Source organism: Vulpes lagopus, chromosome 24 (assembly GCF_018345385.1).
Source record: "Vulpes lagopus strain Blue_001 chromosome 24, ASM1834538v1, whole genome shotgun sequence".
In the NCBI taxonomy this organism is placed as follows: domain Eukaryota; kingdom Metazoa; phylum Chordata; class Mammalia; order Carnivora; family Canidae; genus Vulpes; species Vulpes lagopus.
Window position 1 is genome coordinate 36,541,171 of NC_054847.1, and position 27,188 is coordinate 36,568,358.

At 35.9% G+C, this 27,188-nt stretch overlaps 1 protein-coding gene across 2 annotated transcripts in view; it reads left to right on the plus strand.

The window, feature by feature from the left end:
- The window catches only part of DCC (DCC netrin 1 receptor), a 1,085,392-nt gene that overhangs the window by 480,235 nt on the left and 577,969 nt on the right, over window positions 1-27,188 (plus strand). For both annotated transcript variants that reach the window (XM_041739305.1, XM_041739306.1), the window contains exon 3: window positions 19,721-20,005. In XM_041739305.1, coding sequence (XP_041595239.1) covers window positions 19,721-20,005 — 285 coding nt within the window. The remainder of the gene's footprint in view (window positions 1-19,720; window positions 20,006-27,188) is intronic.

Sequence of the window (27,188 nt, forward strand, 5' to 3'; positions counted from 1 at the left end):
TGAAGAAATAACTTAGTCATTTCAGGTATCTAAGACAGAATTGATTTGTAACAACTAAGAACAGTGTGCTATCATAATATGATTTCTTTTTCCAATTAATTCTCTGCTTATTTCAATGATTAACTTATATTTTTGCAGGAATTTATGTGAAGTAAATGTGCATATGTATGTAGAAACTCACATTAATATAGAGGGATATATATATGTATATTTGACTATGGTTGTGTGTATGTAAGTATACACACACCTCTCTATATGTGTATCTGTGTCTATGTAACATACATATATAGGCACACACCTACACAAACATTGTAATTTATTAAGCATGTACATAAATACACATATGCACATAGGTATCTCAGTAAATCAGATATAGACACGAACTTAGCTGTAGAGAACCTCTAATAAAAATTGGGAAAAAAATAATTGGCGTGGAGTAAAAATACTAATTTTGTATATTCAATTTTGCATTTTTGTATCAAATATTAATATGAATAATTTTGTATATTCACATATTTTTTCCATAAAATGAAATTATTGGATTTCTGTGGGCTCTGAGGCCTTTTCCAAATTTAAGTGATGAGTCTAAGATTGGTTTATCTTCATACTCTCTTTCCTGAAACCACTTAAAAATTCTGGAAATGATGGTAGATAATTATTAGAGGATAGAAAGACTATAGAAGTAGGACAAATGAAAGATCAGGCTTTCAATAATCGATTGACCAAGAGCAATTCAGCACATACTACGAAGACACTGTGCTAAGCAGAAGAAAATACAAAGGAACAGAAGTCTTATTCTTACTTTTGAGAAGCTTATAGAATAATTGTGAAAGGGTATGTAGACATTGACATCAAAGCCATCAGTATATAGCAGGGATTGATAAATGGGTTAGAAAGTATACCAAAACCTACATTTCAGAATCAGCAGTGGCCACTTAAAAAAACATAGACAGTACTATAAATCTTGTTTCCACAATTAAGTCACTTACAAACCTTTTCTTGATGCTGTTTCAAAGATAATCTAATTCCTTAAAGTTTGATAGATAAATAGATGAGAGAAAGAGAAAGAGAATCTAATTCTTTAGGTACTAAATTATTACAAGTTATAAGTTCTACACCATAATAATGAGATTTTCCCACAAATTGAAGTCACCACCAAAATACTGAGTAATGGAAAGGACCAGTCATCAAAATTTTAAAATGAAATAAATCAACTGAAGTCAACTATTTTACAATTTCCTTAATTGATGGCCCTTTACCTAAATAGGCAAAGCAAAAATAATCATTCCTCAGTGTGATCAGACTTAAAACAAGGGTACTATCCAATGTCTTCACTACGTATGACAGTGTACCATGAATGTTCACACACACACACAAAATTGAGTGATATATGTATTCTTGAGCAATCTGAAATTTAATTGGTATAAGAAGGGATGCACGAGAGTATGATAACAATAAATAGTTGATAATTACCAATGCGTGCTGCTGAGGTTAAATTCAGTGATACCAGAGAAGAAAGGGGAAAAAATAGTTTTGTTTTGGATCTAGAAAGTTGAGTTGGGTTCAGATACTTTACTTGAGCATTCAACAAATATTTATTGAGTATCAGACACTGAAGATACAAGAGTAAACAAATTTAGCCAAAGTTCATCCCTCGTGAGGTGTGAAAAGGTAAAGAAATCAGACAGGTGATCAGAAGTAGAAGGTGACAAAACTGAAGCGGTAGATGGGAAAGTACAAAGCCGTGTTCAGAACCTCAGTGTGAAGACCAGTTAAAATAGGACATATGGTTGTTAAAGGAGAATTAAAGAAAATAAAGATAGGGAGTGAATGATCTCATAAACTCAAGAAAAATATATTCCCTCTGGTTCATGTGTAATAAGAAATTTGGGAACTAATGCAATGTTTTGAGATCCCCAAATTTAAGCTATATAAAGTAATTCTTGGTAAATTTACAGATGAGACATTGCCTTAAAGATGTGTCTCATACATCATTCATGGTGACATCAGATTCTTGGACTTCATGGCATCTTACTAGATGGCTCTAGATCTAAGAATCAGTTCAATAGCATATTTTGGAAAGGATAGATGGAGATTACAGTAAAATGCCACTATGTGTCTCAGGCACCATTCTGATGTAGAAGTATCTGTAAATCATTCTAAAGACTGTCACAAATTCAAAATGCTGAGGCCAAAAGAGTAACATACATAAAAAGAGTTTACTTCAAAGAAAGTAAAATTCAAAGTGATATGAAAGAACTTGGCAAAATTTAGGATAAATCTAGCTGTTTTGAACTTACACTTTTGATCTTCTCTCTTTTGAAAGTTATATGACTTTAAAATAATAGTATTTTAGATAGCCGTTAAGAATAAGAGTTTGATCTACAGAGCCAAAATAAATTAGGGTAAATGATTCTAAATTAATGAAAAGCCTCAGTAAGTCATAATATTGCTTACTTGTGATTATAAATGGAGGAATAAAAGAGTAATTCAAAGTTAATGGGAATTTTTGCAACTTTGGGCACATTTTTTTGGCTTCTTTCAACCACAAATCTCCAAGCTTATGTTTAGGCCCTCTGTTCTGAGTATCGGGGTAAACGCCTAATGAGTGCTACATCTTCTACTCGATTGGCGGTTCCATTAGGGCAGTAATGAGAAATGTTTATTTTGCCTCAATATCTCCAATAGTTAATGGTTTCTAGTGTGTTTATGAGATTACTTTGGTTAAACGTTGGTGGATGAATGTAAAGTCTGGCCACATATTACGCTGTTTAAAGATAGAATCACAGGATTATATAATTTTATATATGCAAAGAACTTTGATGATCACATTTTCTAATGCTTTCATTTTTGAGATTACTAGACTTAGATCCAGTAACTTAGCTGATCTCTTATTCTTGTTCAGATTTTATACCATATTTTTTTTAAGATTTTATTTATTTATTCATGAGACACACAGACACAGGCAGAAACACAAGCAGAGAGGGAAGCAGGCTCCCTACAGAGAGCCTGATGCGGGACTGAGGCTCAATCCTAGGACCTCCTAGGACCACAGGATCACACCCTGAGCCAAAGACAGACACTCAATCACTGAGCCACCCAGGGACCCCAGTACCACAGCTCTTATTTAAGTATTTTATTGTTGTTGTTGTTACTTCCCTTTAAACTAACACATTTGACCCAATTTAATCCAAACAAAATCCTTTAGATCACAACCTAAATATTTGATCAAATCTGGGCACATTCTTGATTTATCCCTTTCCTTCACAGACCACATTCAGCCTTCAACGGTCCTTTTAATTGTGCCTCAGAATGTACCTCATTGTTTTCTCCATTTTCATTGTCACCTCACTTGCCCAAGCTGTGGAGCAGAGCACTGTGCACCAGTTACTGGTCCCCGTGGAGGCCTCCGGACACTTTAGCCCACTGCATCTTGGTATCAGAGGGGCCAAGGAAAACAACACAGTCAAGTGTTGCTTAGTTAGAACAATGTTTTGCTCACTTAGAAAAGAGAGTAAGAAAAAGAAAAAAAAAAGAAAAGAGAGTAAGGTCAGCTCCAATAGAGGGCTTGTGGGTCCCCTGGCAGCTGAGACAGGGCAAGTGGCCTACTTGCACCCCTTCTGCACAGCAGCAGGACCCTAATCCCTCCTCTGTGGAGTCTTCAATATACAAAGCTGCAAGCGTACCTGAGGGCCACTGATATACACATGTAAGCAGAGGAGCACTCCTTGAGCCTGAGACAGGGAAAGCTATCCTCATTCTGGGCTGTAAACTCCATACAAGGGGTTTGGCTCTTTATCTCTTGGTAAGGAAGTGTTCAAGGTCCTAGGACCATTCTTACACAGTTGGGTGTGGCCTGGAGACTGCATGTGGGCTCCGCCTTTCCCAACACAAGCCATATTTTCTTTCATGCAGACTGCTGTTAGGTTCTAAGATTCCTGTTACGTCCTTGCCTTCTAACACACCACATCCTACAAATATTCTCTGCGCAGCAGCCAGGACAATCTTCAAAGAATGCAAATCCAACCATGTATTATGTTTACATTGCTCACAATCTTTTAATCATTTCTCAATGCAGTTGAAATAAAATTGAGATGGTGTAAGGTATCTGAATTATCTACCCCTGCCTACATTTCCAGGCTAATCTACCAGGCTCCTCAAAACTCTTGTTGTATTAAAGAACCATGTGTTTTGTTTTGCTTTTTAAAGAAATACTTCTTAATACTTTAATGCTTCTATTTACGTAGCTCATAAGATCTGGCAAGATCAATAAATAAACTTAGAAAAAATATCGCTGCCGATTCTATAAAAACTGTTCAAGTATGCTAATCCTCGACACTTAAAGCTATTCTACAGGAATAATTTGTTTCCTACCACACACACCTGTACCCTACTTCTGGCCCTCTTAGAATCAGGGGGAAACATGTCTGTAACTGTTCAGGCTTGCCCCTTTTTTTCATCTTTCTCCTTAGTCCAAGTAATATATGTGCATTTGGGACAAGGAGATTTTCAGGAAGGATGTTTTATCATTCTCTCATTTACTGAAATTCTCCTACAGCCAAATGATTGCTGGGGAGTAAGTACAAAACAGGTGAGTCTGAATAAATGAATATTCCAGACCCTTGTAGTGGACTTTAATGCAGGTGACTCTTCAGACACATCCCAAACTATGAATGTAGGTGTCAAACATCTTTTTTTGTTCTTCGTTTTGAATGACTCATTATAATGGATATATTTGGGGACTTTGAGCCAAGCTACCAAAAATTTTGGTAATTCTTTGAAAAGCTTTAGGGTCTCAGTACAAAAGGTAGAAAACCACACAAGTTCAGCAGTTAAGGTGAAATACTCTGGCTTTGTATTTTCATTGAGCAAATGCCCAGCATGCAAAGTCATTTCATCAGCTCCAATTTTCTCCCAGGAGGTACTTCCAAATCAAAATGAAAATTGCATAAATTTACCAGAAGTCTTTAATCTGAATTATTATTTTTGCTGAGGTTTCTTGATTCTCATGTTACTGATGGATTTGATGGGGAGGAAAAACAAAGATACTAAATTATGAGATAAAAAAATGAATCATTTTGATATATTTGATGTGAATCTTAGCCATTATCAATTTAATTTTAATCAATTATGTACTGAAATAAAGGTAATGAGCTAACAGTACTTTCTTTGCTGCCTACTTGAAAGCTTATTCCATTTTGGTTTCTCCTTTCTTTGGTCTCTGTCTCTAATTTCTAAATATAGGACTCAGCTACTTATTTTTGAGAGAAAAAAATCATTTTTACTGAGAGTGGTCCTACCAAACAGAGAATAAAATATATTGCCAGAGAACGTCAGTAAGACCCTGTGTTATATAGACACATAAAGGCTATGCTTTGTATTACTATACCTAATACAGTGTCTAGTACGCACTCAATAAATGATACTAACAAAATAAGCATTTGGATACTAATAAAATAAGCATTTGGGTTACTAGATTGATAAGTAGAAGGTAATTTAATACTTTGGATAATATGCTCAATTGAAAGTTTGAAACAATCATAATCCAAAAAATTATTCTTTTAATAACCTTTGAAACTGATAGGATAATCTCTTGCTGAGTTTTTCTGCTTATTCACTATTAATTGGGGCTTTGTCATGTTTCACTCATGAAATATACTGAACGTGAATCTCATTTCTCTCCTCTGAATTTCCAAAATCCGGAAGAGTGAATTACTACCCAAATAGTAACTGTATATTAACAGAAGTATAAAATAGAATAATTTGTCATGTAACATAACATGTTAATATAGCACAAGTATGATATTAATTTTTCCCTCATTAATATGGAGATTAGTCAATGTTTATTGAGTGCTGCGTGTACCAGGGGAGTAATACTAAGACATAGGAGTTCCTGATTTAGCCCTCATGGAGTTCATAGTACTTCTGTAGTCAAACACACATGACCTATGATACAATTAAAGAAGCTCTCTTTAATACCAAGCTCTCATATATGGTAGAAAAACAAAGCAATTATAGAGATGCCTCAGTATTTTTCCATCATTTACTGAATTATTTACCATCTACTGTAGTCTTCAGGCTTTTTGTTTTGTTGTGTTTTTTCCCCACATATTTCTTCTATTGAGAATGTCCTTTTGGATCTTTGGTACCTGTTGAAAACCCATTTCATTATTCAAGACCCAGCCACATTCCACCATTTCTGGAGCTCTTTGCTTATTATTCCCTTTCCAGCAGACATCGCTAAGGGTTCTTTTATCTCTGCTCCCATAACGCAGTGTATTTATATAGTATTGTCCTTGTGTGTTTGCTTTTCCAACCAGACTGTGAGCTGTTTGGGGCAAGAAGCTAGTATTCATTGTTAATTTTGTCATTGTATGCCTTAGGCAATTAGGATGATGCCTGCCACACATTACAAGTCCACTGAATGTTGACATTATATTAGCCTGAGCTTTCAGGAGAAACAGAACCAGTAGGATATATGACTTTTGAACATCACAGATTTGAACTCTATTGGTCTATTTATGCCTGGATTTTTTTTAATAAATGCAGTGCAGTACTATAAATGTATTTTCTTTTCCTATGACTTTCTTAATAACATTTTCTTTTTACAGCTTCCTTTATTGTAAGACTATAGTATATGATCCATATAACATAAGATACATGTTAGTTACCTGCTTAGTTATTGGTAAGGCTTTTGATAACAGTAGGCTATTAGGTAAGTGTTGGAGGAGCCCAAATTTATACATGAATTTTTGATTATGTGAGGGGGTGGCTGGTGCCCTGAACCCCCATGTTTTTCAAGGGTCAAGTATTTTTTTATTGTAAGGAGTTAGCTTGTGTGATTAAGGAGGCTGAGAAGTGCAAGGACTTGCACTTAGCAAACTAGGGACCTGGGAGAGCAAATGATGTGTGTTTCAGTTTGCATCCAAAAAAATCTGGGAACCAGCAGAGCAGATGGTGTAAGTTCCTTTCCTGAGTCTCCATTGAAAGGCACGAGGAAACTGATGTTCAGCTTGAAGACAGGCAGAGAGCAAATCCTCTTTGACTCTGCCTTTTTGCTCTATCCAGACCTTCAGTGGATTGCATGAGGAGGAGGGCAGTTTTACTCAGTCTGCTGATTCAAATGTTAACTTATCCAGAAACATCGTCAGAGATACACTCGGAGTATCTTTTAACCAAATGTGCTATTACCCTGTGGCCCAGCCAGGTTCATATGTAAAATTAATCATCACATTGAGTGAAGAAATGAATAATTTAGAAACTTCCATGAGGTGATATCATCAGTGGTGGAAGGGGCTCATAGCAGAGCTATCAGGAAAACCTAGACAAAGTAGGGAAGGGATGGGAACAATGACATGATGTAAAGCAAAATATCATACAACTTTAAAAGTTTGCTTTTTTGTTTTTTGAATGACTTGCTTGCTTTGAATTAAGTACAATTTATAATTAGGCCCAACAAATATCAGCCACATTCATAACTGACTTTCATGAATGTTGTGACCATTCATTAGCCATGCATAATGAGATTTAAGCTTGATGAAAAGCCTAAGCCTGAGTTCTGAAAAATTATTTATTACTATTGATTACAAACCAATCTCAGGTTTTATAATAAGTATTTTACCTACAGAGTAGAGAATGAATATAAAGTTATGGTCAAAGCCTGTGGAGGGAAATATCTTTTCATGAAATCAATATGTTCTTGAAGACTTGTTTGCAATTGAATTTAATACACTTAATAGAGCATTAGAATCATTAGCAAAGTCTCCTCTTGCATATTTAAGATATGCTTATTTTAGAAAAAAGGAAAAATAATTTTCTCTCACTTTTAAGAATATGTATTAATATAATTTTACATGGTTGTATAATTTTTAGTTGAGTGGATATGCAATATTTTGCCTAAGCAATCATCCGTTGTACAATTATTCTGTTATCTATCATTCACTGTTTTAAATAATGATATACTGAATTATTTTATATATCTAACTTTTTTCTTCATATATTTATAGATAGATTCTTAGAAGCAGAGTTATTGGATTGAATTGTCATGATGTACATTGCCAAATTACTTTTCAGTGGTAGTATATCAATTTATACAATGCTACTTTCGGAAGCATTGGTAGTCATCATTTTGAAATCTTTGCAACATTAATAGGTTAAAGTGCTATATCATTTTTGTTTATACACTTGACCCTTGAACAACACAGGTTTAAACTGCACAGGTCCACTTACATGCAGAATTAAAAAAAAAAAAAAAGAAAACAGTGCAGTACTTTACAGCACTTTCCTTATGATTTTCTTAATAACATTTTCTTTTCTCTAGTTTATTGTAAGAATACAATATATGATACATATACAAGGTATTTGTTAATTGACAGTTCATGTTATTTTTTTTTAATTTTTATTTATTTATGATAATCACACAGAGAGAGAGAGAGAGAGAGAGGCAGAGACACAGGCAGAGGGAGAAGCAGGCTCCATGCACCAGGAGCCCAACGTGGGATTCGATCCTGAGTCTCCAGGATCGGGCCCTGGGCCAAAGGCAGGTGCCAAAACGCTGCATCACCCAGGGATCCCGACAGTTCATGTTATTGATCAGGCTCTTAGGCAACAGTCAGCTATTAGTAGTTAAGTTTTGGGAACAATGTCATATTTGGATTTTTGACTGCAGAGGAGGAATGGCACCCTTTAACCCCTTCATTGTTGAAGAGTCAACTGTATTTTCAGTTTTTGATTTCTAACAAACACTTTTCTATATTGGAAGTTGATCCATTAAAAAAATCCCGTTAAAATGCCATATTTAAATCCTATAATAAAATAAAATAAGCAAACAACTCCTAATTGATCTTCACCATAAATACAAGTTTCCACTTGGCATAACACATCCATATGGGTAATGACCAGTTTCAGTCATCAGAGATATGACAGTAAGGCTAAGAGGAAAGGCAGCTGCCATTATACAGGGATTGCTATATAACTTTTTCTGTTAAAATGGATTCTATTCTAAACTTCAGGTACAATAATGACATTGATATTCAATATAATTTGATTAAATTTTATGGAGGATCTATATTCAAGAAGACAATAACATGCAAGTTTGAGGAAAAGGTGGTAAAGCTTTCTTCATTATTTAATCTTGTGCTGGGAAATAGATGTTCTATAATAACTCAGATGAGTGAAGGAAAAGCTATTAATGCTTCCTAGATGAGTGCTTCCAGAATCTACCTCTTTTGATGTTGAAGTTAACAAAAGACTTGGAGGGGCTGAATCATGCTTGTCTGATTGTGGATAATGAAATCAGCAGGAGCAAGGCCAATGGCACATGGTGTAATTCATATCTGGCAACAGTCTTTAGAGAAGAGTTGAGGTGTGGAGCTGAAATCCAGCTCTGGATAGCTGGCCGATCCTATGGAGCACCTTTTAAAATTTCATCTCTTCAAAGATCACTCCTTCCCAATACTTATAAAGGCACATATAAAGGCTATCAGAGGCCCTAGCTATGTTACTTAAAAGAATGGTTTGGAGACTCCTGAATTACTCCATGGATTTGAAGACCAAAAGTCCAGCAAGGCTGCTTGGTGAGATTATGATAGATCAACATTCAAACTGGCCCTTGACGCGATCCTGGAGACCCGGGATGGAATCCCACGTCAGGCTCCTGGTGCATGGAGCCTGCTTCTCCCTCTGCCTGTGTCTCTGTCTCTCTCTCTCTCTCTGTGACTATCATAAATAAATAAAAAATTAAAAAATAAATAAATAAATAAACAAACTGGCCCTTGATCAATCATAGATATAGGATATCCGAAATGACCACCTGGTCCCAAGCCTTATGTCTAATTATTATGTCTAACATAATCCTTATGTTTAAGGATTGGGAAGAGTACCAGTCCTTCAGAGCATTTATAGTGAACAGACCCCAAAGGTGATTCTGAGAAACATTTCTTTGATGACATGTCTCTGACTACTTTTGGCCTAGGGAATGAGTTTATTGTGTGCTGCCATTCTTGAGTATGTGGTTTTCCTTTTCATTTCATACTTCTGTTTCATCCATCCTTCTGAGGTTCAGCTAATTAGCCACATGGATGTTTCTTATAAAATCATACATTGGGAGTGTATGGCTGGCACCCACTGGACATACTCACTAGATTTGTTTTGCATTGCCACCTTTGAGCAACTGCTCTTTTTTGCCAACTATCTATTGGCAATTTTGCCAATGAGAATGAAGCTAAAACAAAAATAAAAAAAAAAAAGGGAAATGATAACTCTCAGAGGGACATCCTGGCAGAAATATGCTATAACAAATTCTAAGAATCCTTTATTGGTCTTCTGGCTTCTGAAAAGGACCAAATCTAGAGAACTTCTCTTTGGATTACCTTTATTCTCTTCCCGTCAGCTAATTTGTGAATTAAACGAGGGCAAACAAGGTCCTGGCTTTGAAGGGACATAGCCTCAAGGCTTTAATTTGGAGCAAACAAAGCATTTACAGCAGCTTTCTGGCAGGTGTAGAATATCACCACATTGTTGAATATTTAAAAGCGAGGCATGTTTCCAACCCTAAAGTCTGTCCCCCAATTGATAAGTCTCTTTTTATTAAATGCATTTTAATTACTTAATAATTAGACCTTCCATAGGAGGAGATGGGGATCCTGATAGTCTGCCAAAGAGGCTAGAGGGCAAAGCAGAAGAATGTGCCATTTTCAGATTAGAATTTTTAAAAAGGAATAGGCCTAGTCTAAGGGTGTGCACATGGATTGGGGCCTCCCTAGAGGCAGAGAGTCTTGGCATAAGCCTGGACTGTGAAATGCTTTATTTTTACGTTTGCTTAAAAGCCAAAGTAGTTTAGAATTCAATGAATGAAAGTGCACAGCTAAGATTTTCAAACTTTCCGACTCTCTGGATCTGATGGAAAGGTTTCTCATAGTCTGTGTAGTGTGTATATACACGGGTGGAAGGGTCCAGAGAGACTATTGTTCCCATTATTTTAATTCTGGGAGCCTAACACTTTTGATGTCCCTGCAGATTTAGCAGCTTTTCATTCATTGCCATGGTGATATTTTACCTCACTTTTTTAGCATCACAAAGGAAAAGCCTAAATGAAAAATGTTTGCTGCTTTTGCTATTAACATTTCTACTGCCTCCGTGACAGCCAGTGGTTTGGGTTGTGCCTAACTCCTGAGGAAATAGGTATTGGCTGGAACCTGACTGATGGCTGCAGCCCTTGCTCAGGCAGGGGCTGGGCAGGGGCTTGCCCCCAGATCACTGGTAACCTCCTTCCAGGGGCAGTGATTTGGAAGCAAGGGAGGATGGGGAAATTTCATTCAGAATGGATATCACCCATTGACAATATAAACTTACGTTGGTTGGTTAAAATGTTCATGGATGCACTAAGCGTACTCAGTCAGTCCAACCCCCCACCCCAATCTTTCAAATGAAAGCCTTCATGGTTTGACTTCCCGTATGTACATCAGTCTTTGCTCTTTTTCACATCCCCTGAAGAAATACCTAGTTTCTCCCTATCTTTTTGCCAACGTAGCCATCGCTTTCCTTCCTAGACTCTGCAATGTTTAGACCCTGGGATATTTGCCGAAACCAAATATCTTATGGATAATACATTTTTTCATTCAACAACTATTTGATGGACAATGATATGCCATGCACTGTGCTAAGTCTGAGTGCAGAATGCAATAGACCTGGCCTTGCATTTGTGGAGTTTTACAGATTAGCCAGGAAGATTGCGGTTAAATCAATGCCAGCGTGAATTAGTAATAGTTGAAGTGAGTGTTTCAAAGGAGACAACTAGAGATGACTGGTTCTATCTAGGCTTAGGGGAGTTGCCTCTCCGAGGACCTGAGAATTCTGGTATGGCACTGGGCACTGTTAAATCCTGGGTCTTCAAGGGCTGTGTTGGTGAAGAGCTTAAAAGAGCAAAACCTTCACTCTTCCTTGCATGGGTAGGTCGTAAATGTTCTGGGAAAGAATTGTGGTTATGGCTGTTTAACAGGCCTCAAGCAGCATCAAAAAAGTAACATATATAAATGGGCCCTTAATGAATTATTTTACTATTAAAACCAGTACTAAAGAATAACTGAAGGATCTTTTACAAAAATCAAAATAAACAGGGTGAGACCCATTTATCCATGGTACATGTGTAATGGTTGTCTATCTCTTGCTAACAGCACTTAATACTTACTGTGAAATTATAATTAGGAGAGTTGACATCAATAAAATTTCTGATCCCGAAGCCCAGGCACTTTTTCTGACTATTAGGAACTTATAAAACTTGAATTATAAGGCTCTGGGTTTATAATTTCTGGGACAGGAGATAAAATGGAGCCATACATGTCTGACTTTTCCAAATACAAAGCAATATGTTCTTTCCTTTTAACAGTTCCCAAACTAATCCCTCCAGAAGTGTGTGCTGGTCTTTGTCAGTTGTGTGAACCTGCAAGGTGACTGGTAGGGGACACTTGCAAGGAATCCAGATGTTGGTAGACTGAAAGTTGCCATACATCTTGGGTCAGACTAAGTATGGAGGTAAGAACTTTGACTGCAGTTTATTCTTGGAAATGGCCTTTCCTCCAAGGCTAACAGTGAAAGGCCTCCATGAAAGCCTCAAAAATAAACTTATTAAACAAAAAAGAAAAAGAAAGCTCATATACAATTTTTAGTAGTGCCATATTTTAGGCTGACGTTTGTCTGTAAGAATTCAATCCAGGGCACAATGTGCTTACTCAACCACAGAATGTGTCCAGCACTCTGCAGGTTCTTGGGGGTTGAGGAGTACGGGGGTACTGATCTATAGAAGAAACGCCTCGTGAGACATTTCCATGGGTTGGGGAAATAAGATGTTTTAAGAAGTACAATAATTCAGTACTAAAACAAACAATTCTACTATGGTAAGCCTTTGAATGAGTTTTGCTCCTATTCTACTTCCATCTGTGAAGGAGAGACAGTGACACTTACAGGTCTGTTGTGAGGATTGAGTGAGGTGATTTCCAAAGGTACTTATAATAGTGCAAATGATAAAAACTGAGACCTAACCTGAAGCCATCCAGCTGGTTAACTGGTGAAGCAGAAAAGGGACCCCAGATAATCTGACATCCATATGTTTCCTTCTTTACTGTCCCAGACTGCCACTGAGTATGTTAGACTGTGATAGAGCCAATATTCAAATGCAATTATCAACGTTTAGAGGTTTCAGTGCTCTTTTTAAACATTTAGAGTCACCTAGAACCTCAACAAATACTTGTGTATTTTGTTTTTCTTTCAGTAGATATTTGATATACTCTGGAGACATAAGATACCATTTGCCCCCCCCCCACAAAACTCCACATATACAAACATATAAACATCTTTCAGCCTTCTAGTGATATAATTGGCTTTGTCATATTATTTATAAGTTACCAGTGCTATTAAAATTCCAAAGATACTGAGATGATTTCCAGGAAGCAAGATTTGAGAAAAAAAAGTTGTTTTTTTTTTTTTTTTGAGTCAGTACCTTAAGAATAACTACAGTTTTAATATGTAGATATTTCCCTCTTTATAGGAAACATGAGAAATACAGTTAAGAGAAAGCAGGTTTAGGGAGCAGACCAGTTCAATAGATCCAAAAATTATTTTGTAGGAATTGTGGCAGATGGGCCTGGAAAGTGCCTTGTGCTAGATTCTCAGGTATCAGCATCTAGGGTATAAGACAATACTAGAAAAAACTGGGGACATTGGAGTTTCTTAAGTGAAGCAAGAACTTTGGTGATTTAGGAACACGGATCTTTTACTATGTTTGGAATATATTACTGTGAGAAAAGAGTAGACACTGGAAGATCACTTGTGCTATGATTACAATGGATCAGATATGTTGGAGTCAAACTTTTTTCAGGAAAAGCTCTTGTGGACCAAGAAGCTATTTATCATGAGGATCCAGTTAAAATTAAACTTGGATCTCTCTATGAATGGAGCGTGGAATCATTTGTATTGCCTTAGAGCATTAAATGGCTCTTCCGAAAATACTGTATTTCATTTCTATGAGTTACAGTGAGTTTAATGTTCATTACTAGGTGCTCATACTCATACCTTGAAAATATTGTACTATGGTGATAGCCTATAACTTCTTCTTTTAATACTGTTGTTAGGTCGTATGCACCACCAGGAGATGTGACTGCTAAAATTCGGCATAATATTGGGAGCGTTAATTTAAGCCATAGAAAGCCTTGTAAACTTACAATTGCTTTTTGATGTGTTGGGTTTGCTTTGCAGAGACAAAAAGAAAAAGGTACAGATCATGTTTATAATTGCTCACCATGTCAAAAAATCAACTACTTGAACTTTTCAAACATTATTACATCATTAAATTTTAAATAGAATGCAATTCTGACCTCATTTATTAAAATATGAAATAATCATAGAGCACATACTGAAAAAGCACGTGGAATATTGGTCAATTCCGTTAAGTCTGATTTATAGATATACAATCTTATGTCATGTGTATGATTCCTCTACCTCCAGTTGAGGTTTATGTAAAGGAAATATCAGCTTGAATTCAGCTATACCTCTTTTTATTGCACTTTGCTTTATTTTGCTTCCTAGATACTGCATTTTTTACAGATCTAAGGTTTGTGGCAACCCTGTGTCACACTAGTCCATTGGCCCCATTTCTCCAATAGCATCTGTTCACTTTGTGTCTCTGTCACATTTCAGTAATCCTCTAGTGTTTCGAAATTTTTTCATTATTATTATATTTGTGATGCTCATCCATGATCAGTGATTTTGATGTTATGATTGTAATTATTTTGAGGTGCCGTGAACCACACTCATATAAGATGGCAAACTTAATCTATAAATGTTCTGTGTGCTCTGATTGCTCTGTCAACAGGCTATTCCTGCACACTTTTCCCTCTTTTTGGGTCTTCCTGTTCCCTGAGACACAATAATATTGAAATTAGACCAATGAATAACTTTCTAGTGGCCTCTAAGTGTTCAAAAGGAAAAATAATACATCTCTCCTATTAAAACAAAAGCTAGAAATTAGTTAGCTTAGTGATGAAGGTAAATCAGAAGCCAAGACAACCCAAAAGCTAGGCTTCTTGCCCCAAACTATCAACCAGATTGTGAATGTGGAGGAAAAGCTCTTGAAGGAATTTAAACATGCTATTTCTGTGAACATACAAATGATAAGAAAGTGAAACAGACTTACTGCTGATACAGAGAAAGTTTAGTGGTCTGGATAGAAACTCACAGCAGCCACAACATTCTCTTGAGCCAAAGCCTAGAAATAAAGCAGGATCCTAAATCTCTTCAATTCTATGAAGGCTGAGAGGGATGAAAAAGCTGCAGAAGAGAAGTTTGGAGCTAGCTGTGGTTGTTCAATGGATTTTTTTGTTGTTGTTGTTCAATGGATTTTAAGGAAAGAATCCATCTTAATAATATCAAAATTCAAGAAGAAACAGCAAATGGTGATATAGAAGCTGCGGCAAGTTATCCAGAAGGTCTAGCTAAAATAATTAATGAAGGTGGCTACTCTAGACAACAGATTTCCAATGTAGACAAGATATCCTTCTATTGGAAGAAGATTTATCTAGGACTTTCATGCCTGGAGAGGGGAAGGCCAAGCTTCAAAGGACAGCCTGACTCTCTTATTAGGGACTATTGTATCTAATGAATTTAAGTTGAAGGCGAGGCTCATTTACCATTCTGAAAATTCTGGGGCTCTTAAGAATTGTGCTAAATCCACCTGCCTATGCTCTGTAAATGGAACAACAAAGCCTAGATGACAGCACATGTGTTTACAACATGGTTTACTGAATATTTTAAGCCTACTGTTGAGACATACTGCCCAGAGAAAAAAATCATTTCAAAATATTACTGCTCTTTGTCAATGCATCTGGTCACTCAAGAGCTCTGGTGGAGAGTCACAGCAATATTAATGTTTTCATGCCTGCTAGCACAACATTTATTCTGCAGCCCATAGGCCAGAGAGTAATTTTGACTTTCAAGTCTTATTTAATAAATTCATTTTATAAGGCAATAGTTGCCATAGATAGTGACTCCTCTGACACAACAAGGCAGTCAGCTAAAAACCTGGAAGGGATTCCAGGCACCATTCTAGATGCCACTAATCACATATGTGATTCATGGGAAGAGGTCAAAATACCAACATTAGTAGGAGTTTGGAATAAGTTGATTCCAACCCTCATGGATGAGTTGAAGGGGTTCAAGATTTCAGTGGAGAAAGTAACTACAGATGTGGTGGAAATAACAAAGGAACTAGAATTAGAAGTGGCGTCATGACTGATTTTTGCAATTTGATGTTAAAAATTGAATAGATGAGGAGTCACCTCTTATGGATGAGCAAAGAAAGTGGTTTTTTGAGATGGAATCTACTCGGGGTGAAGATGTTGTGAAAATTATTGAAATGAAAATTAAGAATTTGGGACATTACATAAACTTAGTTGAAAAGCAGCTGCAGAGTTTGAGAGGACTGACTCCAGTTTTGCGTGTTTGTTTGTTTTGGTTTGGTTTGGTTTGGCTTGGTTTTTTTCTGACTCCAGTTTTGAAAGAAGTTCTACTCTGGGTAAAATTCTATCAAATATTATCACATGCTACAGAGAAATTGTTCATGAAAGGAACAATCAATCAATGCAACAAACTTCATTATTGTCTTATTTTAAGAAATTGCCGCAGCCACCGAAGCCTTCAGCAACCACCACCAATCAGTCAGCAGCCATCAACAGAAAGGCAAGACCATCTACTGGCAAAAAAAGATTTCAACTTGTTGAAAGCCCAGATGATGCTTAGCACTTTGGGGCAAGAAAATACTTTCAAATTAAGATATGTTGCATAATGTTTTTGGACACTTAATAGATTATAATACAGTGTAAACATAACTTTTATATGAACCAGCAAAATAAAAAGTTCATTTAACTTACCTTATTACAATATTCACTTTATTGAGGTGCTCTAGAACTGAACCTACAATATCTTCAAGGTGTGCTTATACTCTTTCATTTAATATTTCATTCTATTTTATTTATTCTCTAGAACTTAGTGAGTTTTTGGAATATCACATACATTTAGATGTAAAATAGGTGTTGAGAACTGTATCCAATGTGTATAACCTAAACAAGACTGTATAGCTAAATATATATAAGTATCCAGATATTTTATCAACTTAAGCAAAATATTTTATTCTTACCTGTTTTATAAAACATAATTTGCATGTTTATTTCCTTGGCTACAAAATAAAGTATGAGATGTGGAGACCAAGAAAAAAACTATTAAATAAAAAAAAGTGTTTGAAAATCTATTGTCCTATATAACCCTCACACAATCTGGCCAACTATTCATTGCAGTTTTGCCTTGTGCGGTTTGTACAAGCCATTCTCTGTTTAAATACTTGCTTTAAATCTATACTTTAGCAATCAGGTGTAGATTAATGTTCTTCTTTTGAATAGACTCTAGACACTACATTACGAAGAGTGTAGAACCTGGACTTTGAACAATGAGCCAGGACACAAGTTAACAGATTCCTTTTGTTCTTTACGCAGTGGTAAATCTAGCATAGTTATTAATTCTGGATAATAAATAAGAATAGAATTATGCATGTGGTTGGCACTCCCTGCAGATACATTTGTTGTGTGGAGACAAACAAGTCCATGGATCCAGATTCTAAAGCCTCAGCTGGGGATCCAGATGAATAATTTTAGTACCTTATATGTGGGCTAAATTTTGATTGATAAATTAATATTTGCCCATGTATGAATGGTTCTGCATGGTCTAGAATTAATCGTTTGTACTAAAGAACAACCTTAATACTGCATTTATAGATCTGCACGTCTGTTAATGTGAACGAAGATATAATGAGTGGTAAACAATCTTTGGCAGCACCTACATATCCTATGTGTGATATTGCTATAACTTCCTATTTCATAGATTCAGTTATCTGGTGGCTCAAATATTCTAATATCTGAAAGAGATATGGGATTCCACTATCACCTAGGGAAGGAGACTTTTCTACAGGTTTATGATTGTCTCCCGTATTAAATTATGATGTTTAAACTAAGTCATCTTGCCTTTCCCCTTTGGACTCCAACACAATTTTTATCAGATTGTCATGAAAGTTAGGTTTATGAGAATTAATAGACCCAAAATAAAACTAATAGTAGTTAAAACTGAACACAAGTAGAATTTGTTATTGACTACATATTCATGGAAGATTTATTGGTAAAATTTGATCCCAGACCTAGGAAATTTTGACTTCGTTAAAACAAATCTATAAAATAAAATAAAAAAAAAATCACAGTAACATAAAATATGATCAGAAAACCTTGAGATGAACCCCAAAATGATGAATGAATGAAGTTTTATAATGAAATGCACATGCAATGAAAACAATTCCAGTAAGATACAAGTGAAAATCAAAATATTGGAATATAACTGTATTGAAAGAAACATGAATCAAGGAATTTAAAATTATTTAATTAAATGAACTCTAGAAAATAAAATTGCTAATGTTCTATCAGTAATGGCATAATTCATTCAAATTTGTTTGTTTGTCATTATTTAAAAAATGTTTTCTCAGTTAAAGCCCTAGGGTCATAAATATCCATCTGTTCACAAAAAGGGGGCTCAAGAGGGCAGGATCAAAATATTTTCTACCCTTCTCATGTGCAACATCATGATGTAGGAGACTTCTTTTTCATCATGCTCATGCTCAGTAATGGCCAAATTATTTTCTTTTTGTTATTTTTTTTCTTTTCCCTGCATTTGCTTAATCATCCATATGAATGCATCTTTTTTCATGAGTTAATTGTATATGAACATCACAGTGGTTGTGTGGATTGAGTTAGCTCTTACCCCATATTATCATCCATAAAAATGAAACAAGTTGCCAACGGAATCATGCAGAGTAGATGGCCCAGTCAGGTTAGAAACATAAGCTAATCTAATTCATTTTCTCAGTATTCCACAACCGTAAATGGAACATACTGATAATCATTGACCTTAAACAGTCCACCCATACAAGAGTGTTCTCTGTTATTGTAATTGGTGGTTAATGCTACTCATCTTTCTTGAAATGGCTGGAGGCTATGCCGTATCACCAGTCTTTTGTGAATCTCCTTAACTTCATAGTTCTTTTTCCAAAGCCTTGTAATTGGAAGCACATAGGACCAGGATTCAGAACTAGATCTTCGGGTGCCTGGCTGGCTCAGTCAGTAGAGCACAGGATTCTTAATCTCAAGGTCATGAATTCAAGTTCCACAACTGAGTTTAGTGCCTGCTGAAAAATAATAAATATAAAATAAAATAATAAAATAAATAAAATAAAATAAAATAAAATAAAATAAAATAAAATAACCAGGTCTTTGTAGCATTGTGTGAATGTGTGTGTGGAATTCCATTTCTCTGAACCTCAATTTATTTCCTTGTGCGTAAAATTAGGATGATCCTATGTACTCTGTTTATTTTACAAGGCAGCTTTATGAACTAAGAATGACAAAATAGTAAGCTTCTAGGGATTAATGGCAATATCTTCATACTTTTTTTTTAAGCTACAGTAACTGTTGTAATGCCAGACACATAACATGGTAGGACAGTAAGAGCAAAGGAGATAAAATGTGACAAAACATGAAATACAATCTTCTATGAAGAATACAGGTGTGATTATTTTCATTGGTGATTATCATTCCTTATCTGAAAGATTATCCTTCCATTCTTGTTTTTCCCCTAGGACCACTGAGGTTTCTGTCCCAGACAGATTCTGTCACAGGCTTTATGGGGGACACGGTCCTACTCAAGTGTGACGTCATTGGGGAGCCCATGCCAACCATACATTGGCAGAAAAACCAACAAGACCTGCCTCCCATCCCAGGAGACTCCCGGGTGGTGGTCTTGCCCTCTGGAGCCTTGCAGATCAGCAGACTTCAACCAGGGGACATTGGAATCTATCGGTGCTTAGCCCGGAATCCAGCCAGCTCAAGAGCGGGAAATGAAGCAGAAGTCAGAATTTTGTCAGGTATGGCTGTGCTCTTTCTTTGCTTCAGAATTACATTCTTTGAAGTAGTTTGAACCACGACTTTTCCTTTTGCAAATGCTTTGTAATTGTCTTTAAGTTCTGGGGTTTTGTTTTATATGCATTTTCTTTCTTTGTTTCTTTGTTTCTTTGTTTCCTTGTTTCTTTGTTTCCTTGTTTCTTTGTTTCTTTGTTTCTTTCTTTGTTTCTTTCTTCTTTCTCTTTCTTTCCTTTTTTCTAAATGAACCATTCAATGAGGCTATGCCAAAAGCTTTTCTTATTCTTCCCAGTCTCATAGTGGAAGTTTTCAGAGAAACACGTATTTTCCTTATAGTTGGCTTCATTTATGGATGCATTCACTCATCCCATTAATAAGCAATGAGTGCTTCTTTGTGTAAAGATTGCTGCTAAGCATCATTATTGTATTGTTTTATTTTCCTCTGATAACATTATAAGAGGTAGTGACCATTATCCCCATTTTCCAAGGATGAAGGTGGGCTCTGCAAGATGAAGAACCTTCCCCAGGTTAATACTGGACATTCATTTACTCATCGATTGATATACTCATTTCTGAGAAGCATTATGCTAAGTGTAGGGATGTAATAATGATTAAGACTGACACAGAGCCTGGCTTATTAGAGTTCTAGGTGAATATGGACGTGTAAGTCATTACAATAAAGTGTGACTCTTGTTACTATGGTAAGGAACATTGTTTCTCTCTATGTCTTACCTTCTTTTCTCTCCACTGGCACATCTAAGACTCTGGGATCCTTTGCCTCTCCTAAATAACCCAGGTTAGACTGGAGATTTTCTAACATCTCTTCTCTTCCAATAACTGCTACTATCTTCTATCTATGTAACATCTACTTTCTCACTTAGTGACACTTGTAGAGTTTGCAAAGACTCACTTCTGAACATCACAAAGAAGGCACACACTTGAGTAGTTGTGGCAGGCTCACTATCAAAGCATTGATGTTGGCTTTTGTCTTGGCTTGTGGAGTGTAGTTATCAAAGTCCTTGAGCTAGGTAGAGGGTAACATTTCTAAGTCACTTCAAAAGTGCACTGGCAATTTAAACATTTCCAGCTACTTTGATAAGGACATCTCTGAAACCTCTTCTAATTCTTTTGTGTACTCTCTCTTCCATCAGTCACAGGGATTCTGACTTAAATGTGTCAATAACCATCAGCACCACTGTTTCCTTCCATCCACTAGGCAGTGACAGATGCAAATGTGGCATTTATTCCCAACACACATATGCATTTATTTAGGCATCCATTAGATACACAAAGATTTTTAAATATTTATATTCATATGTCCTTAATAATGCATCTAAGTCAATCAGATCGGAAGCCTAGGTAAGCCACATAGAAAATTGGCAAGACTATGTTAGCCTATCTTAATATGACTGAAAGGTCTGTTTCCAGAGGTATTAAGGGATAAAGTTGGACTAATTAAATATTAAATGTGAAATAGGAAGTTTTGAAAGACACAGAGACATAATCATCAAATCACCATTTACATTTATTTATTCACCTTGTAAGATACATTTGCATTGTAATCTGTGGAGATTTATTAAAGCCAAATTTCATATTGTTAGTTTGGCTAAGTCAAAAATATGTTGGGGTACTTTGGAGATGTGTGGATATTTTTTTTATCTGAATGGAAACTGAAAAATTTTGAAGTCATTATAGTTAATGATAAATTTTCTCCAAGTTCTGTTAATTCAAATATAAACTTAAGAAAAGTTTGAGGTGGGCTAGTAAACATACACACACACACACACACACACACACATTATTGCCATACTTGGTTACACCTGTCTCACATGCTATTGACCACATAAGGATCTGCTAAAGGAGCATATGTTTGTCCTGTTTATCCTTGACTTTGCAAGTTGATTTAGAGGTCAAATATACAGATCCACAACGAGCACAAAATTGAGTGAGAGAATGAATGATTGGATGGATGGAGGTCAATCTCAGTTTCTTTTAATTGCCACTTATGGTTTTCTCATTTTTTAAATCTAGCTAATCCTTTCTGAATCCATTTCTGTTTTCTGTAAGTATCAATCTAAGGAAGTAATAAATTACATAGATAGATGACCCACTCTCTATTCTTGTGCTTATTTAATCAGGTAGGATGGAGTGAATTAAAATAGGAAGCCATCAAATTATTAATATCTCTTATAAGCATCAAAGTGGTACCCAAATGGTCACCACTCTTTAAAAAGATATATCTCCTTCATGATCATTTAAGCACCATCTTGACTGATGACATTATCTGTTTTTGTGAAACAAATGAAACATAAATGTTAATGTGTGTAGAGAGTCATCTAGTACTAATTAATATATAATCTGATATTCTATTCAGGTTTATGTAAAATAAAAGTTGCCCCTTTTATATATTAAGTGCTCATGCTTGAATGTCACCAAGTAACTGAGATCCATTAAATTCAGATTTTAAGAATCAAATAGTTCTTTTGAGATGTTGCTTTTCAACAAGCAATGTCAGTCTGTTTATTAAGTAAATAAATACCTTATTCAACAAAATTTGACTGAATTTTATATGCCTGTCATCGTGCTGGTTGCTAGGAATACAAGCTCAGGAGACTGTGCCCTAAAACAGCAATAGCGTAGTGGGGAAAACAGGCAAAGCAAGTAGACTGTGCTGTGAAGGAAGAAACAGAATGGCATTCCCTCACATAAAAAGAAACACCAGGTGCCAATTTTGAAAAGCAAGTAAGTGTACACCAGGACAAAAGAGCAGCATCAGCACAGCATAGAGAAAGGAGACATAATAGCTTTTCAGGGGACCTGAACTAAGTCTTTTTAACTGGGTCATAGGGCACGGGGAGGGTAGGAGCAGACAAACTGGAAGTATGGGAGATAAACTGAAGAGAGGCAGATAAGATAGGATGTGCAGCATTAACCTGGAGGGAATTAACCCATAGTGGCTACTAAAGTAGCATCAGACAGGGTACAGAAATGAAGACGAGGGAGGAGATCTTAATTAAGGATAGATCTCAGAAGCATATCACATAAGGCGTATGAGGGAGAGGATGGGGTCCAGGTTCAGTAAAGGCTAGGTGGTGGTATTTAACCAGAGACAGGGTATGGAATAGTGGTGCTATTCAAGTGGTGCTATTTGGTGTTCAAAATAAATTGCAGATTTTTAGATGAGATTTCCCCATAACATTTTATATTTTCTAGATTAAATGAATAATTATTTATTTCATTCAAAGGTAGGGAAATCAGTAATTGATTAATGTTTTAAGACAGAAATTGAATTATTTATGAGGAATTATACATTTTTAACAGAGTAAGTTGATATTAAATTGTCGTAAAGGTTTTTGTTTTTGTTTTTGTTTTAATATTGATAATACATCACTAAGTAAGATTCATATGGTTTAAGGTATTTTGTTGCATGTGATGGGGAACGAGGTATTGAGGGGCCACCAGGATTATCAAGTTCACTTTATTCAGTTCTCATAACATCTGAGTGCCAAGCAGTAGATTGAATTGCTGAATTATAAATCTGCTTTGGGCACTAAGGTTGACTAAAATAACTGGCCCATACACTGAAACTCTTATTTCAGTTTTCTTAATGGCCTAATTGAATTGATCAATTGGTAATTGAATCTATTGTTCATTCTTTTAACTGCAATTAAATGACTCTGGGTCCTGGGTAGACCTGAACTCTAAATATCTGTACAATTAGAAGCACTGCCTTTTAATGGAATCAATTAGACTAAAGTATATTTTGAATGATTTTTCTGTATTACATTTATTTTTATTGAAATGTATTTTAACAGAAACATTTCAAAATTCATATTATTTAAAGGAAAACTATCTTTTCAGTTTTAAAACAGTTTCAGAATTGTGTTCAACACGAAGAATTTATTATTGATGGGTATGTGAAATTTTTTAATGTGACTAAATACTGTGTATATTACAAAGTTAATTATATTTTGCTACCATTTCTTTTATAATTTCTGCAGAATAATAGTTTGTCAAAAAAAAAAAAAAAAAAGCAAAGGAGACACATTCTCTGTTTTTAAATTTACCATTGAGCCAGACAGTTGTTAATTCATGTAGCCATATGATTAACATAAGGTAGGGAATGGTAAATTCAGGTAAACATATCTAGTTGCAAATCAGCACAAAGAATAAGTCAGTTCTAGGTGGAAAATTTGCAGACTCTGTAGAGATGATTCCTTTGCTAGATATTCTGGAATAACCATTTATAGGATGATAGCAGATATAAATCTGGAATGAGAAGCTGAACCTATTTTTTTGGAGAACCTTGAGTCTTATGCCTAGGAACATAGACGTGATTCTATTCCCTTTATTGATGGTTGGGAATCCTTGAAGGTTTTTGAGTAATATATTTCATGATATAAACATACACAAAGAAAAACAGAAATAAGAAAGTGAAGAGCAAATTGGATTAATGTATTACTGATATTTTTGTATCACACTTAATGTTTTCACTGCATGAAAGGATTTTCCCGTAGTTTGCCTTTTTTAAGGCTAGTTTTAAATAAAACTAGTTCTTACATCATGCTATAAATAGAATGCTATTAACCATTCATGGATCTAAGTTGGATAAAATGATTTCTTCTTCTCTCTTACATGTACATAGAAAAGAATGAAATATAAGAATATATTATATTTGAACGATGTGAAGTCCACATTTCCTAAGTATTATATCAGATTTAATTCAGATTGCATGAAGGAGTCAGCATGTGGACTACCACAGTCTGTTTCATATTGAGTTAATATTGATCAATTGAACTATTATTATAATAACTGGCTAAAAGCACAGAATATGACACTAGACTAAGTACAAATCTCAGTCCTACCACTTACCAGTAGTACAATGTAGGGCAATTTACTTAATCTAAATCCTTATTTATTTTACAAAATGTAGAGAATAATGTCACATATTTCTTAAGGTGGTTGTGAAGTTTTAACTTAAGAAGCAAATTCAAGGGATCCCTGGGTGGCGCAGCAGTTTGGCGCCTGTCTTTGGCCCGGGGCATGATCCTGGAGACCCGGGATCGAATCCCACGTCGGCCTCCCGGTGCGTGGGGCCTGCTTCTCCCTCTGCCTGTGTCTCTGCCTCTCTCTCTCTCTGTGTGTGTGACTACATAAATAAATAAATAAAATTAAAAAAATTAAAAAAAAAAAAAAGAAGCAAATTCAATGTCTGGAATTGCTAAGTCCTTAGCAACTGTTGTAATTACTTTGGTATTTAGAAATTCCAGTCTTAAAGAATTTGATTCTCATGTCAAGACTATTTATCTGAGACTAAATTAACTAATTTTGAATCTGGATATCTAAGTACTCATTTGTTCAATGGTAGTTACTTGTATTTTTTTTTTTTTTTTTTTTTATTTATGATAGTCACAGAGAGAGAGAGGCAGAGACATAGAGGCAGAGGGAGAAGCAGGCTCCATGCACCGGGAGCCTGACGTGGGATTCGATCCCGGGTCTCCAGGATCGCGCCCTGGGCCAAAGGCAGGCGCCAAACCGCTGCGCCACCCAGGGATCCCCAGAGTTAGAAGATAAATAAGACTTCTGGTGCTTGATCTTTATTAGCAATTACAGCAATTCACTGACTCTTCTAAAACTCTTAGTTTCTTTATCTGTTAAGAGAAGAGGTTGGCCTAGAACAGCCTTTCCAAATTTTCTCACTACCAAGGCCCTGATTTATTATGTCTTTCCACATTCACCTCCAACTCTGCCTTCATACTCACAGTGTTTAAGAGCTCAAGTTTGCTAGACAAACTCTAATTATTAAAAACTAGGGGCACCTGGGTGGTTCAGTTGGTTGAGTGTCTGACTCTTGATTTTTGGCTCAGGTCATGATCTCAGGGTCATGAGATAGAGCCCCCAGTGGGCTCTGTGCTGGAGGTAGAGACTGCTTAAGATTCTCTTTCTGCCTCTCTCTCTCTCTGTCCCTCCTCCCCATGCTCCCCATATTCTCTCTCTCTCAAACAAACAAACAAACAAATAAATAAATTGAGTGGTACCTGGGTGCCTTAGTCAGTTGAACGGCTGACTCTTGATTTCAGCCCAGGTCATGATCTTGTAATCCTGGGATCAAGCTCCATACTCAATGCAGAGTCTACTTGAGGATTTCTCTCCTTCTCCCTCTGCCTCTCCCACCACTCTCTCTCTCTCTCTCACTCTCTCTCTAAATAATCTAAATAAATCTACAAAACCCATGAAACTATAAGCCATACTAAGGCACAATCATTAAGTGTCAAAAATCAATTTCATAAACTACGAGATTATCCTCTTTTAAATTAATTTAGAAAATAATGGTTTTAAGCTGGTTTTTATTGTCATAAAAAACACACCAAAAGGAAATAGGATGCCTTTTATTATATACAACTGATGTAGTGAAATGACCAATTTCCATATCATGATGCATTCCACCCCTAGCTCTCTACCATGATAGCTTTAGCTTGCCCTCTTTGAGAATCAGGGGTGGGCAGAGGATGGAAACAAATGAACAGTCATGCTATATTAGAATTACTTATTGTAAGTCAGGTCTTTTAACTAATGTAAGATAGTAGAGATAATCAGTGTTTCATATGGGTTTGATGAAATCCCATTCAAGTGTAATAAAGTTTATATATTAGTAAGCCTAAGCTGACTTGCAGTGGATACATAGACAATTTCCCTTTGATTCTTGAATTTGTTAAAAAAAAAATCTTCATCTTTCAGTGCTTTTTTGGAGGCATCTATCTAGTCCAGAATTCCAAGTTAAAAGTATTTGAAATACTGGGGAATCTATTACATTCTTCTTGCCATGCCTATCATTCTAATATCACTAGGGATCACTCTCTCACCAGTTCCACCAGTTTTTCTATTTTCATTCTTGACCTTGAGTGATATTAGATATTGTTTATGTGACCTCTTAACTCCCATCCCCTGATATGTTGCTATTTCATATAAGGTCAAAAGCAAAAACAGTCTACTTGGGATTGTCCTCTATAAGAAGGAATGGAGATTCCTTGAAAAAGAGTCTTTCTTTTCCCAGGAGTCTTTTAGGGCTGATATATAGTCAGCTCTGCATTTACTAGGAATATGACACTTAGCAGCCCCAGGGCAGGCGTCTAAAGGGTCTGGCAATCTGCCCCGACTCACAAACAAGAGGCTTTCTCTGAGCGTGTG